Source organism: Elgaria multicarinata, chromosome 1, assembly GCF_023053635.1.
Source record: "Elgaria multicarinata webbii isolate HBS135686 ecotype San Diego chromosome 1, rElgMul1.1.pri, whole genome shotgun sequence".
Lineage (NCBI taxonomy): Eukaryota > Metazoa > Chordata > Lepidosauria > Squamata > Anguidae > Elgaria > Elgaria multicarinata.
Genome location: NC_086171.1, coordinates 92831437 through 92847639, shown reverse-complemented (window position 1 = coordinate 92847639; position 16203 = coordinate 92831437). Strand labels below are relative to the sequence as shown.

Genomic DNA, 16203 nt, shown 5'->3' with positions numbered 1-16203 from the left:
TGTGAAAAAAATCCCAACAGAGATATCCCACAATAACTAACTGCTGACTGGTTATCATGTTGTCCGAACCCAGTCGAAGAGACGGGCAGTCAGAGGACAAATCCTTTTGCAGACATGTTTTGGTCTTTCATCCTGTCTTTCTGTCAAACTTTAATTTGTAAGATTTTAAATGAAAAATTTCTGGGGTTCAAGCCTAGTCAGCATCAGTTTTGGAATACCTGTTCCCCTATTCCAAGATATGTGTCTGTCTGTTGATACTTACTCAAAGATAAATTAAAGACTCTCGTGGCTTTATATCTTGAAAGCAATGTCTTTAGGCTTACATTTGGCTTCCAGGGATGGTTCACAACTCATGCTGTTGGGAAACCACGCCCTTCCCAGCGGAGGCTCTGCCTACCAGCCACAGGTTCCTAGAAGTGACTTAGTGGCAAAGGAGAAGCCGATGTAGTGACTGAGGTGATTAGAGGGTTAAACCCACGAGGCCTCACCTCCTTCCTTTTCTTATGCAAATGATCTGTTTGCTTTACCTGTCCCAGGAGGTGGGGGAAAGCTCAAGGGCGAGGTGGGTCTGTTTGCTGAAAAATCCAGCTAGGTCAGATGATCAGATAGCTTGTTCTTTTCCTTGGGTAAGTAATACCTTGTACAACCTTACTATGAACTTAAAATACTTGTCAGAGGTGTAGGGAAAGAACCATGCTGTATATTAAGTGGGACTATTTGCAGTGGGTGCCAGAGTTATTGCGGTTTTAAAAATGAACTTAAGAGCAAGTAATTGTAGTCTCAGCTTTGGTAAAGTGCTGAGTGGTGCCTGGCCTGATTCTCTTAATGTTGTTTGTGATGAATCGATATATTATTTATTTGGGATAGAATGAAAAAGAAATTGTACGCACCTTCTCACTAGTGTAGTTTATGTGTTATAAACTGATTACTAGCTTCCTGTAGCGGAGAGTCCTGTGGTATGTTCACGACTGACAGTGTAATCCTATGTGCACTTACCTGGGACTCTGGGAGTAATCCCCACTGAATAGCATGTTTTTCTGAGTAAATATGCATAAGGTTGCACTGTGACTCATATATTGCAATGTGAACTTTCCTAAGCAACAGCCTAATATGTGACGTGGGCTATGAAGACATTAGATTCAGCCATGAGTGCTGCTTGACCCTGGAGTAAAGGAGGTTGTGGAGGTGGGTGGGCATCTACCCTAGGTGCTTTAAATGCAGAATACTTTGGGCAGGGGAGCCTGGGCTGCTTGTTGGCGTGCCCTTCAACAGCGATGAGCTGGTTGTATGGGGATTCCCACTTAGTTTATCCAGCCAGTTTGGCTTCTGTTGAACTCCCAGCAAAGTACCTCTAGCACTAAAATTAAGGCTTGTAGTTGATGCCAAGGATTTTTGCTGATTTCTTTTCATGCTTTCATTTGTTTCACATCCTGCTTCACAAACTACTACCAGTGTGATCTAACACTTCATGGGGTGTCTGCAACCAGCTCAAGATCAGAGTAACTGTAACGGAAAGTCGGGCTGCTCAATAAAGGTTCTATTTTGCTTTCTTTTTGTGTGTGCTGTTGCTACGAAGTGCCTCACCTGAAAGGTTATGCATCCTCCCCCGCCCTCCTCCTTTCAGTGTTGGAATGTCTTCTTGCTGATAACTTGTTGGTTGCCCTCAGTGTTGATTCCACTGATACATTAAAACTCACCTGTATCATAAGGATTCCATACTTCCATCTCTCGACCTTCTGTCTTTCCACTTCTGTGGCACTCTGGAATATCCTCTTCTGCTCTGTTTTTGAAGTGAGAAAGTAAAAAAGAGCATCTCTGAGTATGTGCGGGGTGCATTTCCCACATCAGTAAGCACAGCTAGAATATAGGCAAAGCACTCCTAGGTCAAAGGGTATAGGATTCTTAGGCAAGTTGGAATGTTCCTTTTTAGGATTTGAGCATGTCCCATTAGAGTAGAGGAGATCTTAGTGAATTAGTATGAAACTCTCAAAAGAGACCATTAGGTAGGACTTGTCACCCTTGTTGCTATAGCAATGATTCTATCCCACAAACCCCAACAGGAAGCGTGCAAAAGGCAAAGGGCCGGGTTCTTGTTTTGCACACTGTGTTGTGTTGCTCCCTGTGTCTTCATTGGCCTGTGGTTGAGAAAGCGAGACTTTCCTCCACCCACCCACCCCAGCTCAGCCATTTCCCTTCCTTTAAGTCACTCAATCTAGGTCTGTGACAGAAGGTCTTGAATCGTGTTGGCAATGGGCGACTGGATTCCCAAATCATTGTTCAGGAATAGATCACTTCGTACATCTAATGTTTCCAAGGTATGGCTATGGAAAGGGTAAAATATTGTTTACTGGGTAAGAGTGCTGCTGGATCTTACCTTGAGGCTGTCAGATATCTGTCTTGAATGCCAGACCAGAAACATGTGAATAGGTGAGGGCCTCTGGACATGAGCAGTGTTCTCTCTCTCTGCTGAATAACTGCAGTTGGTCAGTTATCTGGAATTAGGGGTACATGGCTTCTAGGTAAACTTAATCCGTTATGAACTCTATTTACAAATTAATCTCTGAGCATGGGGGAGGGGTGTCCAAACGTTGGTTAAAAGACACTGCACTGCTTTTAGAATGTCTATGCAAGATGCAAGAGCTTAGCAGGAAATTTGTAAGGCTTGCCACCACTTTTCCCCAACAGGTCTCCTCTGTCCTATGCCACAGTAAGGACAGTGTGCCCATTACTGTGTCTCTGTGCCTAGAAAAGCTGTGTCTGTTGGATTTCTGCTGTAGAAAGCAAGTGAGCTCTATAATTAAGAGTTAAAAAACAACCAACCACCAGCCCTTAACTACATTCACCAATAAATGTACTAGATGATGCTAAGTACAAAATATTGTACTTTGATCATAAGAGCCCTGCTGAATCAGATAAAAGGTCCATCTAGTTCAGCATCCTGTTTCCCACACTGGCCACTCAGATGTTTCTGGGAAGCTGATAAACAAGGCATGAAGGCACCCATGTTCCCCAGCACCTGATATTTGTTGGTATATTCAGTGCCTTTCAATATGGAGGTTCTGTATAACCATCATGAGCATTATCCATTGATTAACCTATCATCCATGAATATAGGGATGTGCAATGCTGGGAATTCTGTTCTGTTTAAGCCTAATGGAATTCTGCAACATTTCCTTTCCAGTAAGTGGCAGCAGACTGTAGTGAACTTTTTTCCTGACTCCAGAAAAGATTTGTGCTTTTTTTCTCTCTCCTCCCCCCTTTTTTTTGCAGGTTCTGCCATTTATGCAAATTGTAATTTGTGGAAATTTGTGGGGGGATCTTGAAATTTATGCAAATAGTGTTGTAATTTTTTTTTAAAAAAAGGCAATCTTTTGCAAGTATACATGATTGCAAGTCTGCCTTGCCTGTCTGCTATGTAGCCCTGCAGAGAGAGGCATATCCCCTCTTGTCAGTGTCCTTGTCAGTTTCATCCTCTTCACAGACTATTTCCTTTAGCCCCAGAGCCCCATTCTGTACTTGTCAACAACTTGTTAATTTCATCCTCTATGATGAAGGGAGGGAAATTGACATGTGCAAGTTTGCCAATTCAATTTATTTAAAAAATGACAACACCTTTTGCACAAATTTCAGGATCCAAAAAAAAAGCACTAATTGCCACCATTAAAAAAAGAAAGAAAAAGGATTCTGTGTATTGGCTTGAGGTACTAAAGATTGAGTTGATCCCACTACAGTGTAATGGTACAAAATCCACAGGGAAATCTGTAGAGTTCAGCCCTGCAAACAGAATTTTCCTACATTCCTATTTGAATTTGTCTAATCCCCTCTTAAAGCTATCTAAGCTAATAGCCATCATTACTTCTTGTGGCAGCAAGTTCCATACATTAATTTTGTGTACTTCATCCTTTTGTGTGTTTAGAAATACAAATATCCCTACAACAGAAGCTTTGTATAGATGTAGTATGTGTGCTCTGTACACAAATAAATATGCTGTTATTCTGCCCCCGCCCCCATGATTTTAAACATGTGTTCTTTTAAACAGCTGTGTTATAGACACTGAAGTGAGGATGGTTCCAAAAGTGTTTGCAGGTGGGAGATCCTGGCATAGCCCACAGAAAGAAAGGCTTCCTTATCTAGACTATGAAAGAGGTCCTCTGTAACGAGAGTTTCACTATGTATTGGGGGGGTGTTAATCACTTCAGTACAGTGAGATGAAAGGGGTCCATCTCCTGAGATTCTCTCCTCTGTGCTACACAACAAGGTAGAAGAGCCCTTTCAGGATATGAGCCACTCCTGCAGGGTTTAGAGCTTCTTCTTTTTTAACGGTTTATGTATCCTCCTCCTCCCTCCCCCCCCCAACCCAGCATGTCTGGGACAGGAAGGGGAAGTAAACAGCAAGGGCCTATATTTAGTCAGGGACATGTAGGTGGAAAACCAATACAGCTGATCTGAAATGTCTTAGAAGATATTTTTCTGAAAAATTCTGAGGATGTAATTACCTCCCTTGCTAAAAAGAGGATTCTCTGAATATTCTCCATCACATTTTTAATGGGAGTTGCCATCCCCCAATGAAAGCCTGGCTGCCAACACAGTCTTTCAACATTATTTGTTACCCCCCAATTTCACTACCTGCAAATAGAATAGAGAATTTTGAGAAGACATTTTTGTTCCACTCTAGAAAAGGTACAGTTTTGCTGTAGTATGTGTATGTTCCATAGAATATGGACCAAATATTATGAATGCAGGCCTGTTTCTGACTATTATATTCCAGCTGCCCAAGCCATAGACTGGAGTGTGCTCTTTCTCCCTTTCTTGCATGCCGATTCTCTCCCCACTTTCCTGGGGGTTGTCTATACGGCTTCTTTACCCCAACGTAAATGCGCAGATTCACATTTCAGGACACATGATGCAGCCGTCCATTCGCCGCAGCGCCGGGGTTTTAATGTGATGATGCGCATATTCGTAGTTGCGGTTTACCATGACTTTTGGATCAATGTCCGAGTTTGTACTGCATTATGGTTATGTTCCATTGGGGGAGTTAAATCGCATTTTGACATGTGGGAGGAACTTTCAGGGCAGGACAAAGTGATGGGCTGATTTCCCACCTTCCCACCTATCGCGCCCTCCTCTGGCTCCCTCGTTCCTTCCTGCCATTTTCATTTTAAATTATTTGATTCTGCGGAGCTCCACAGATAGAGATTATAATAATAATACAAAGAAGGGGGAACAGGCAGCCAGAGGGAGGAGACGTGTCCCCCCTCTCGCTCCTTGGAGAAAAGTGTCCGTTTTCTTTTTGGAGGATTGTCCTATGCAACGCGCTGCTTCCCCCCCCCCCCTTGCGTCCTCCTCTGCTGCCTCGTTCCTTTCCCCCCTTCTTGGTTTTTCTCTTATATGAATCTGTGAAGGTCCACAGATAAAATTTATAGCTTTGCTCCTCTCTCCTCCATACCATTGTATGTGCACATGTGCACATTAATAACTGCACTATTAAAAAACCAAATTCGGGAGATAAATCACTGTTGCTGCTGCAGTGTGACGCTCTTTGCCTAGATTCGAATCAAGGGAAATTCGGGTTTATATTTAATGAGCAATCCCGTTGTTGTATAGACAGGGACCTGGTTTCTTCTAACTATTGTGTACTGTGGCATTGAAATTGGGTAAACTATGGTTTGTACTTGTCCCTTTTTTAAATCATGCTTTTAACTATGATTTAAAACAGATTTTTAAACCATTTTTAAGGCAGGCCTGGTAACCATTAGCCATAATTTGCTTGATCATAGCAAGCATAATTTGTTTGGTGGAGTGGTTGGGGAAAGCCAGAAAAAGGAGGAGGGAATTGGCATGCAAGAGGGGAAAGGGGAGCACATTCCAAACTATGGCTTGAGGATTGGAATTTGATAGTCTGATGCATGGGAAAAGGAAGTAAGTAGCAAGGTTCTCTGTTCGGCTGCATTTCTATACCCAGCTACCTGTGAATAAGCCCCATAGAAATGTCTTCTGGGTAGACATGAATAGGATTGCACTATTTGAAATGCACAGAAGTCTTTGACCAGCATCACACAGGGGGGAATCGCATTTCCTTACTGTCACTTCTCCACCTGTGCTTTTGTCCCTCATTATAGCCTCATTCTCAAAGGAAAGGGAAGAGGAAGCAAACAATGTGCACGTGGCCGTGGCCCATTCAGTGGGCTGTTTTGATCATGCTGCTTCTCCTGCACACAGCAGGAGATAGCAGCAAGTTCCATCTCAAAAAATAAGTCAGTCTTACTGGGAAGATTTTTTGATGTGCAAAGGAGGTTAGAAGGGTTGAGAGGCTCGCGGGATGCAGATGACGTCTATTTATTTATTTATTTATTTATTTATTTATAACATTTACATCCCGCCCTATATTAATAAGATCTCAGGGCATACAGTGTAAAAACGGTAAATATACACAGCTAAAAACAAACCATAAACCAAGTTAAAATGATATATAATTTAAAAGAAGTAAAACGATTAAAACAGTTAAAACAATGTGCCTAGTGAATTCAACTATTAAAAGCTTTGTTAAAAAGCCATGTTTTCACTTGGCACCGGAATAAAATCAGTGTTGGCACCAGTTGGCCTCCCGGGGGAGGGCATTCCACAGTCAGGGTGCCACAGCAGAAAAAGCCCTCTCCCTTGTCCCGACATAGCGAATGTGTTGTGCTGGTGGGATGCGAAGAAGGGCTCCTCCAACAGATCTCAAGTCTCAGGCAGGCATATATAAGGTCATGAGAGGGACCCGCGAAAACCCATGAGTGCCCAGGAACGAGCGAGCAATAAAACGCTCATCTGATGATGCCCTTTGTCTGTCAATTTGCCTCGGCAGTCAAGGTTACTCTAGCGCAGTGTTTCCCAAAGTGGGCGGTATTGCCCCCTTGGGGGCGGTGGGATTGCATAGGGGTGCGTTAAGAGGCAAAGGGACGGCAGGGGGGCATTAGCAGGGGGCGCTAACAGGCAAAGGGGCGGCAGGGGGGCGCTCAAGGTGGTCTCTCCAGAAGGTCCTAAAACCCAGGGACCGAGCAGGAAGGAGCGGCAAATTCATCTGCTCTCCCCACACCGCTCCTGCTCAGGAAGGACTTTGTCATTCACGCAGCTGCTCTCTCCTCCTATCTCCAGCCCACAGCGGCCCCACCAGAAGTAGGGGGTGGGGGCAGCACTCACAGGTGGCAGCAGAGCAGGAAACAGCAGCGAATTCAGCTGCTCTGCCCACTCTTCTCCTGCCTAGGAGGGCCCAGGGCTTCTTTCCTGCTGGAGCCACCACCGCCTGCTCGCTCGCTCGCTCGGCCAGAGCTGCTCCCTCCTCCAAGCTGCCCCGGCAGACCTCTCGCGATAGTTGCTGCACAAGGCGGGAGCAGCAGCCCTGTGGCAGAAGGGAAGGAGCACGCGGAGGACGGTGGGCGGCAGAGCAGCTGCCAAGAACAGCAGTCAGGCTGGGTGGGGAGCAAGGCTGCTTGTGCTGCTGCAAGGTATCACCAGGCTCCCTTCCCCTGTCAGGAGTTGCAGATTGGGGCCATCTCCCCTCTGAGCTGCTGCCCTCCTGTCCTAATCAGTCCAGCAGCTATTGTGAGGCTTGGAGGGAGGGGGGGTTGGAGAGAGAGAGAGAGAGAGAGAGAGAGAGAGAGAGAGATATGCTGTGTGTCTCTGTGTGTGCTCCCACCCCCAAAAAAATCTGGACTACAACAGGATTGGGAGAGAAAAGAAAAGGGGGAGGGAGAGAGAATTGCAATTCCCCAGGTCCTTCCTGGCTAAAGAAGATTCAGCAGCATCTTTTTCCAGAATGCTTGCTGAAACAATTCCTATCTGTCCTTGCTTATTTCAAGGTGTCCAACCCCCTTTTTTCAAGCGTTCTTTTGGTAAACATGGTATGTGTTTATCTTGTGTCACCATAAAAACAGAGCTGCAGCACAATCCTAAGTATGTCTACTCAGAAGTAAGCCCCACTGAGATCAATAGAACTTACTCTGAGGTAAATGTGCATAGGATTCAGCCTAAAAACAAAGAGAGGGTGAAGAAAAGACAGGAGAAAATGAATTATAGAAATAGAATAGCAAGGTAACTGAGATATTTAACCATATTTAAAGACAATAAGTACAGTAAAATTAGTGTCCCTCTACTTCAGTCCCAGCCAGATTTTCCATAGGAAAACTCTATACCAGGTGGCAGATAATTATTTTAAAATGTTATTTAAAATACATTATCCTTTCCTATAACAAAATGGTGCTTACTCCTAAGTAAATGTGTTCCACTGAAGAAGGAAATCCTATTTGATTCCTGTATTCATGCTAGTTAAAGGGACAAGTTAAAGGGACAATTTTATGCATGTTTAGACAGAAAAAAGTCCTTCAACTCCTAGAATCCCCTCTAAATGGGAAGCACCCGCCCCAGGCTTGCCGAGGGAGGGAGGGAATCGAGAGCGAACACCTCTGTTTGCAGCCAGCATGGCAGGGCACACCAATTGGATTTTGAATAAAGTATTCAATTAATTGTTACTGTTTTGTATTTTATTGTTATTATCTTCCTTGGTGGGTCGTTGAAAACCACTATTCTGAATAATGATTTTTATAGTGTAGGGTAGGGGGGCGCTGGGCATGAGTTTGTGGAACCAAGGGGGCGGTGACCTGAAAAAGTTTGGGAACCACTGCTCTAGCTGGCTACCTATAATACTTGAAGTAATGTATATCCTGTGTTCAAAGTGCTTCATGCAGATCTTTAATAATTTTAAAGCAGATCTGTAACATAGGCAGCCAGTGTGATCAGCTAAAATAGGTAAATGTGATTTCAGTATTCAGAAGCAGTCTACTTCTGAATTGCCATATTCAGGGCTACAAAATTCCCATTGGCTCCAGCGACTTAAACTGGGCATGGTGATTATTATTATTATTATTATTTATTTATTTATTTATTTATTTATTTATATAGCACCATCAATGTACATGGTGCTGTATAGAGTAAAACAGTAAATAGCAAGACCCTGCCGCATAGGCTTACAATCTAATAAAATCATAGTAAAACAATAAGGAGGGGAAGAGAATGCAAACAGGCACAGGGTAGGGTAAGCAGGCACAGGGTAGGGTAAAACTAACAGTATAAATTCCGCACAACATCAAGTTTTAAAAGCTTTAGGAAAAAGAAAAGTTTTTAGTTGAGCTTTAAAAGCTGCGATTGACCTTGTAGTTCTCAAATGTTCTGGAAGAGCGTTCCAGGCGTAAGGGGCAGCAGAAGAAAATGGACGAAGCCGAGCAAGGGAAGTAGAGGCCCTTGGGCAGGCGAGAAACATGGCATCAGAGGAGCGAAGAGCACGAGCGGGGCAATAGTGTGAGATGAGAGAGGAGAGATAGGAAGGAGCTAGACCGTGAAAAGCTTTGAAGGTTAACAGGAGAAGTTTAGTGTTCAGATGATTGAAGAGAGCACAAAACGGGATTTCCTTCTGCTCATATTTGCTGCTCTGTGTGAAATATAGTGCCTCTGCATCCTTCCTTAATGTGAGCCAGGGATTTCTGATCACAGTTCTAGAATCTCTTTTAGCGGTGGCACTCAGTTCTGATGGATGTGAAGGAATGAGTCTATCTTCTAAGTTCATGGCCATGAAAAGTTTTGGCCGAGAGATAGTTTAGCTCAGTGTTGAGGAACATCTGGTCCAAATAAGGACCTCCAGGCTCTCAACCTGGAATCCTGGACTCCCCCCAGGCCATGTCCTTTCTTCACCCTTACTTATTAATACTCCTCCCTGCTCTGTTCCCAGACTACAAAGCTGACGGAGGTAACCTTGCACAAGTTGGGAAAGAGAATGCCTGGATGAAAATGTCTTTTGTTTTTGTTGCATATTAGACAGTCAAATCTATAACTCACCTACTTCTGGCTCTGGCCCTACCCATTGCTGGAATATGGACCTCATACAAACATAAGAGCCATGCTGGATCAGACCAAAAGTCCATCTCATCCAGTATTCTGTTCACACAGTGGCCAAACAGCTGTCAACCAGGAAACCCACAAGCAGGACATGAGTGGTACAGCATGCCCTCATCTATGTTCCCCAACAACTAGTGAACATAGGCTTACTAGCTCTGATACTGGAGGTAGCATATAGCTATCAGGACTAGTAGCCATTGATAGCCTTCTCCTCTGGGAGTTTGGCTAATCCCCTTTTAAAGCCATCAAAACTGGTGGCCATTGCTACATCTCCTGGCAATGAATTCCATAGTTTAACTGTGCACTGTGTGAAGTACTTCCTTTTATCTGTCCTGAATCCCCCTCCAATCATTTTCATGGGATGACCCCGGGTTCTAGTATTTTGAGAAAGGAAGAAAACTGCCTCCCTATCTACATTCTCCACACCATCCATAATTTTGTACAGCACTACCATGTCTCCCCTTAGCCTCCTTTCCAACCTAAACAATTCCAGCTGTTGTAACCTTCAATCATAGGGGAGATGCTCCAGCCCTTTGATCATTTGAGTTGCCTTTTTCTGCATGTCTTCCAGCTCTGAAATACCTTTTTTTAGATATGGTGACCAGAACTATACAGAGTATTCTAAGTGTGCTCGCACCATAGATTTGTATAAAGGCAGTATGACATTGGCAGTTTTATTCTCAATTCCTTTTCTAATTATGCTAACATGGAGTTTGCCTTTTTCTTCTTTTTTTTACAGCAGCCATATACTGGCTTGACACTTCCATCGAGCTGTCCACCACAACCCCAAAATCTCTTTTTTGGTTGGTCATCACTAGCTGACAGAAGTGGTGATTTTTTGCCCCCACACAGATCATTTTACACTTGCTTACATTGAACTGCGTTTGCCTTTTTGGTGCCTCATTCTCCCAGTTTGGAGAGATCCTTTTGGAGCTCCGCACAATCTCTTTTTGTTTTAATAACACTGAAGAATTTGGTGCCAACAAGTTTGGAGTGAGTTAATATGGACCTTGTCAGGAAAAGGGTTTTCCACCCCTTTGGCTTAGCCACCAACTCTTTTTTCTGTTGCGTGAGGTGAATCACAGTCCTGGTTCAGACAATCAGCAGGGGAAACAACACAGTGTGCTGGTCTCACAACCAGGGCCGGATCTACACTACTGCTTTAAAGCACTTTATAACAGTTTTATAGCGCTTAAAGCAGTTAAAGCGCTTTATAACGGTTATAAAGCGCTTTAAAGCAGTAGTGTAGATCCTGCCCAGGATTACTCTAATTACCCAGACTATATCGCAGGTTGTCATGTCTTCCAAACTCAGTATGCAGCACAGGAGTAGTTAATTTTCACCCAGTCCACAACCCATGGCTTACAGTACCCCCACTGTGTCTGCTGGAGACTATTCTTTCTTCCCTAATGTGCCTTGTCTTTACCTGTGTTCTATGTCTTTGAGCAGGGTCTGATTTAATGTTTTTTGGATCTGTAATTTAGATCCAAAGCTTCCCTTGACAACATCCCACCCCCCACCCCGCAAAGGTTTTTTTTTTGCAGTTTCCACGATTGGAGCACCAACGGCAGAGGACTTTTCTGCCATCACCATGGGGAAACCTGCAAGAGCAGATCTCCCTCACCAGTGGAGTGGAAGAACTGTTATATCTTATGGTCCTAAGATGTCTCCCCAAGGACCATAGGACTGTATCCTTAAAAAGCAGCAGCAGCAACAATAACAATTAAAAAACCAGAACGCTACCACCTCTCTATCACAGCCAATAAAGTGCTTCCAACTTCTGAGTGGTGAGAAGTCCCTAGGGAAACATTACACCTGTTTGCTTTGGATATGAGGGAGTATGGGAGATTTCATGCTATCTTTGTAATATTTGCATTATTTACAAATATACTAGCATAACATAGTAAAGAAAAATATACTATATTTTTATTTATTTCATTCATATCTCACCTTTCTCCCAATGAACTGCTCCCCCATATTATCCTTACCACAACCCTGTAAGGTAAGTGTGGTTGAGAGATTTTGACTGTGTTTTGACAGTCACAGTGGGAGAAGAAACCATCGTGGCTGCTCCTTCCACCTCCCCTCCCCGACTTCCATTTGCATTATTCCCCACACTGCAGCACAGGTTGGCGTGTCATCTGAACCTGGCACATGGCGCAGTGGGGGTAATTTCATACCCACCCTACAACCCACGGCATGCAGTAGAGGTTGAAGGATGGGTCCAAAGCTCCCACGCCACGCGCTGGGTTCAGACAACATACAGCACAGGGAATAATGCAAATGGCAGTCATGCGCACAGCGCGCACAGGGCCAGGGGGAGCAGCCAGAATGGCTTCTTCCCCTTCTGCGATAGTCTGAATGCACCCACTGACTGGTCCAAGATCACCTGGAGAGTTTCTTGGCCGTGGATATTTGAACCCAACAGACCCCAGATTAGCCCAGCACTCTAACTACTGTTCCACAGAGCAACCGTGGCAATCAGCCCCAAAACTATGCTCCAGCTAAATTCCTAGCTTTGCTTTTCTGTCTCACACACACTCTTTTTACATTTAGCTAAAGAAAGCTGAAATGATTTTTTTAAAAGGAGGGGATTGAAGAAAAAAGGGTGAGTCCAGAGAAAAGCCTCTTTAATCCAACCACTATTCTTTTCTTCAGATTCCAAATTTTGTTCTGTCTTTCTGCTCCAGATTCCAGAAATACCTCTATAAACTTTTGGCCACTGAAATGAATCTCAGGGTTGTGATCTGTTCTACTTATTTTTACCTAGTATTTACTCAAGCTTTATTTTGTCATTGTGGTTTTTCAATAGGGGGCAATGGCAACCAACCAGAAAAACTGGCCTGAGCCGCTCCTGTGCCTTTGGCAGTATCTTGATATGCAGAAATCAACAGGGGAGGCTCTGCATGAAAGAAGCAGCATTTCTCCCACGTTAATTCTGCGCATCAAGCTGCTGTTAAAAGGCATTGGAGCAGGGCCCGTGGGGGGCGGGGGACTGCAATCCTACTTTTTAAACACTTACTTTTCAAGACTGGGTTCAGACAACACAATAATCAACGATTAATTAAATAGGCCATAGTTGGTTAAGTAGGCCACCATTGACTATTGTGTCATCTGGCGAGCATTTTTCAAACAACAAACAGCAACCGTTGTTTATTGTGTCATGTGGCGGGGAGCTCCGTTGACTATTTTGTGTGCCAACAGAGTCGTGAGGCCAGAGGCAGAAACCCCTGCTGCTCTTGCCCAGTGGGGCTCTGCAGTATCATTTCATCCCAGGAAGGGCATAGGGAGCTGCCGTTAGTGCAGCTCACCACGTGCTTCCTGGGATATGAACAAATGAAGATCAGGGAGGAAGGGTGTAAGGATATCGCCTGTGGCCGCAGTGTCAAACCACAGGAGAAATTCCCCGCCCCAATATCTGAAGCCCATTTGTGGATATCAGCAGGGCACGGGGGAGATGCTCGCTGTCTTCCTTCGCGCCATGTTGATATCCACAAATAGATAGCATGGCATGGCGGAAGGAGACACTCCAGATGTGCATGTCCCAGGGAACATGAGGGTGCTGCAATCATCCCATGCGGCACTGGTTCCCTTGAGAACCCCCCTTCTTGCCGGGCCACCCCACTTTCGGAACAGGAGGGGGAGAGTGCGGCATCAGATACTGATAGTGGGGGGACCTGGCACGAAGGGGTATTCTCATGGGAACCAGCACCACTGTTCGGTGGGAAGGACAGAGAGGGGGTTACGGGTGGGCAATAGTCAACCCTGTGCTAATAGTCAATTCCACAGATGACTAGGGGGTACCCAAGACGACATGATAATAGCCATCCGTGGAGTTGACTATTAGCAGAAGGTTGACTATTGCGTCATCTGAACGCAGCCACAAACTTTCTTCTAATATTTGGGGATAGTTTTTTAAAGCAAGGACTGTACAGCTAATCTTCATGGGTGAAGCGGTAGAACAGACCAGTGGCGCACGTGGAGATTTCCCCACTCAACCTACCCTGCATGCCAGTTGGCCCCTTTTGATGTCAAAAGAGCAAAACTTGTTTGTTTTAAAATCCAGAGCTGGTACTTCATTAATATCCTTGTATGAAAATAATCCCAGTATTATTTGAGAATCAGCCTGGTACATACTGCAAGAAGAGCAGTAATATGGAGTAATCAGTGACTGAAACCACAAAGCACAGCATGTAAATAAAAAGTATAAATGGAACTTAATTTAAAGAAAAAAAGAAACAATGCTTCAAAACTGGAAAAAAGTAGAAATATGCAGGGTTCCTTAGGCAAAAGAAAAAACACCTTTTCTGCACTGCATAGCCATGGGCACAGGTAATCCATAATTTCTTTTAAAGATTTATATCCTGGTTCTCAGCTTCTAAATTTTTTTGTAAATGTTATGGCAGTAGAGTTTTGCTCCAAATGTACAAAGCTTCCAAAAGTCCTTTGTTTCCAACCATTTCAAAGTAGTTGACCACATGTTACCTGAGCTTTTGGGTGCCTCAGATAGCTGTGAATTGCATTCAGGTAGGTTTATAGAAAGTAATGGACTTCCCTTCCTAATACTCTTCTAATTTCACAGATACGCCCTTTAATCGAGAGAAACATGCCGTTAAGGGAAAGAGATTGGACCAGTCTGCGTTCGACACAACTATACAGAGCCAGACTTTTAATGACTAACTAGAGAAAATGCCACTCTTTAAGCAAAATGGAGAAATCTGAACTGAGACTTCTTAATTATTGAACTATGAAGTGAGCAAAGACATAGCCACATTCACACATCACTTTAAGCCAGGAATCCTGGCTTAATTAAACTATAATACAAATGAACAATGTGTTTGTGAACCCAGCCAATTTGCTCCTGTGAGTGTGTAAAGAAACCAGGCAAGGGTGATTTTGCATGTGTCTGAACCCTGGATTATGGTTTATTGTACCCAAGCAAGACAGGATTGTAAATCAGCTTTAAACCAGGGTTTCTTGTTTGTTTGGGCACAATAAACCATAATCTGAGGTTTGGATGTAACGCTAACCTATCCCTTCTTGGCTTGTTTCCCCACTAACATGAAAGGAGGATCAAAGTGGGAGGGTGGTGTGCGCTACCATGCAGTTTGTTTACTTCATGGTTTATCAAGCCAAGATTTTTGGCGGCTTATGTGCAAATGTAGCTATTGGCTCAGTTCATAGAGGAGTCTGGCAATAACGATGAAATTTCTCTAAATGAAAAGCATGCATAGGACGTTTAAAATTGAGTTAACGTTATTTATCTAGCAGGATGAAGCAGGGGTAGGATGGAGGAGGATTTGATGTTTTTTTGCCACAAGAAAATAAAACTTACAAAAGGTAATGAGCAGCTAACAGTGGAAGAGGGAGGGCTGGGACTTTTAAAAAGATAGAGCTGATCAGGTTAAGCTGACCAGACTTTAAGTATCCAACCAGTTACTGTCATAGGAGGCTTGCGTGGTTCTGCATATATCATATCATATCATATGACTTTTCCCAAGCCTCCAGATGTTGTGGGCTTCTACTCTTGTCAGCCACAGCCAGCATAGCCAGTGGTCAGGAATCCTCGGACTTGTAGTCCAAAACATCTGAAGGGAATCAGGTTGGAGAAAGCTGTTGTATGATGATGTAGTTGGATGACTTCTCTTCATTGGTCCTGCAGCCGTGTGAGGCCGTGGCCACAGATCCCGTGTATGTGAATCTACAGGAGCTCCAGTTGGAACAGAGTGATACCGCTGCCAGCAATGTTGAAGCCACGCTCCAACCGCAGCTCAGAGGCCTTCTGAACAACTGGGAGACCCACACAGACAAAGACAGTGGCCATTTGTTCTATTACAACTCATTGACAGGCCAAACGACGTGGGAGTCTCCCTTTGACCCTTCCGTGAATAGTGCCAGGCCTGCCAGTTCTCGCTCTCCCTCGCTTGCCCCCAGCCCTGCCACACCTGCTGCCGAGTGGGACCAATATGTAGATGAGGCCAGCGGGCAGGTGTTCTTCTATAACACGCTAACAGGCGAGACGTCGTGGGATGCCCCCCATGTGAACGAAGTGCTCGACTATCCAGAAATGCAGCCTGTATTTGCTCCCTATAACTCCATGGATCAGAGGGTAAATTAAGGGGGTTATGTGGTATTGCGATGAGGAGGTAAATCTTGATGGAGTGGATGGACGGTCCGTTGAGATCTAATCCAGTCAGTGGTTATCCAGGGTGACTCGCAGTGTCCTGAAATTTTTAATTTGGGGTGGGGGTTCTGAAGAAATTTTCCCTAAAG

The 16203-nt window shown here is 44.3% G+C and overlaps 1 protein-coding gene across 2 annotated transcripts in view; it reads left to right on the top strand.

The window, feature by feature from the left end:
* LOC134402884 (rho GTPase-activating protein 27-like) overlaps positions 1-16203 on the top strand; it is an 80943-nt gene that overhangs the window by 26725 nt on the left and 38015 nt on the right. For both annotated transcript variants that reach the window (XM_063132777.1, XM_063132769.1), the window contains exon 3: positions 15593-16039. In XM_063132777.1, coding sequence (XP_062988847.1) covers positions 15593-16039 — 447 coding nt within the window. The remainder of the gene's footprint in view (positions 1-15592; positions 16040-16203) is intronic.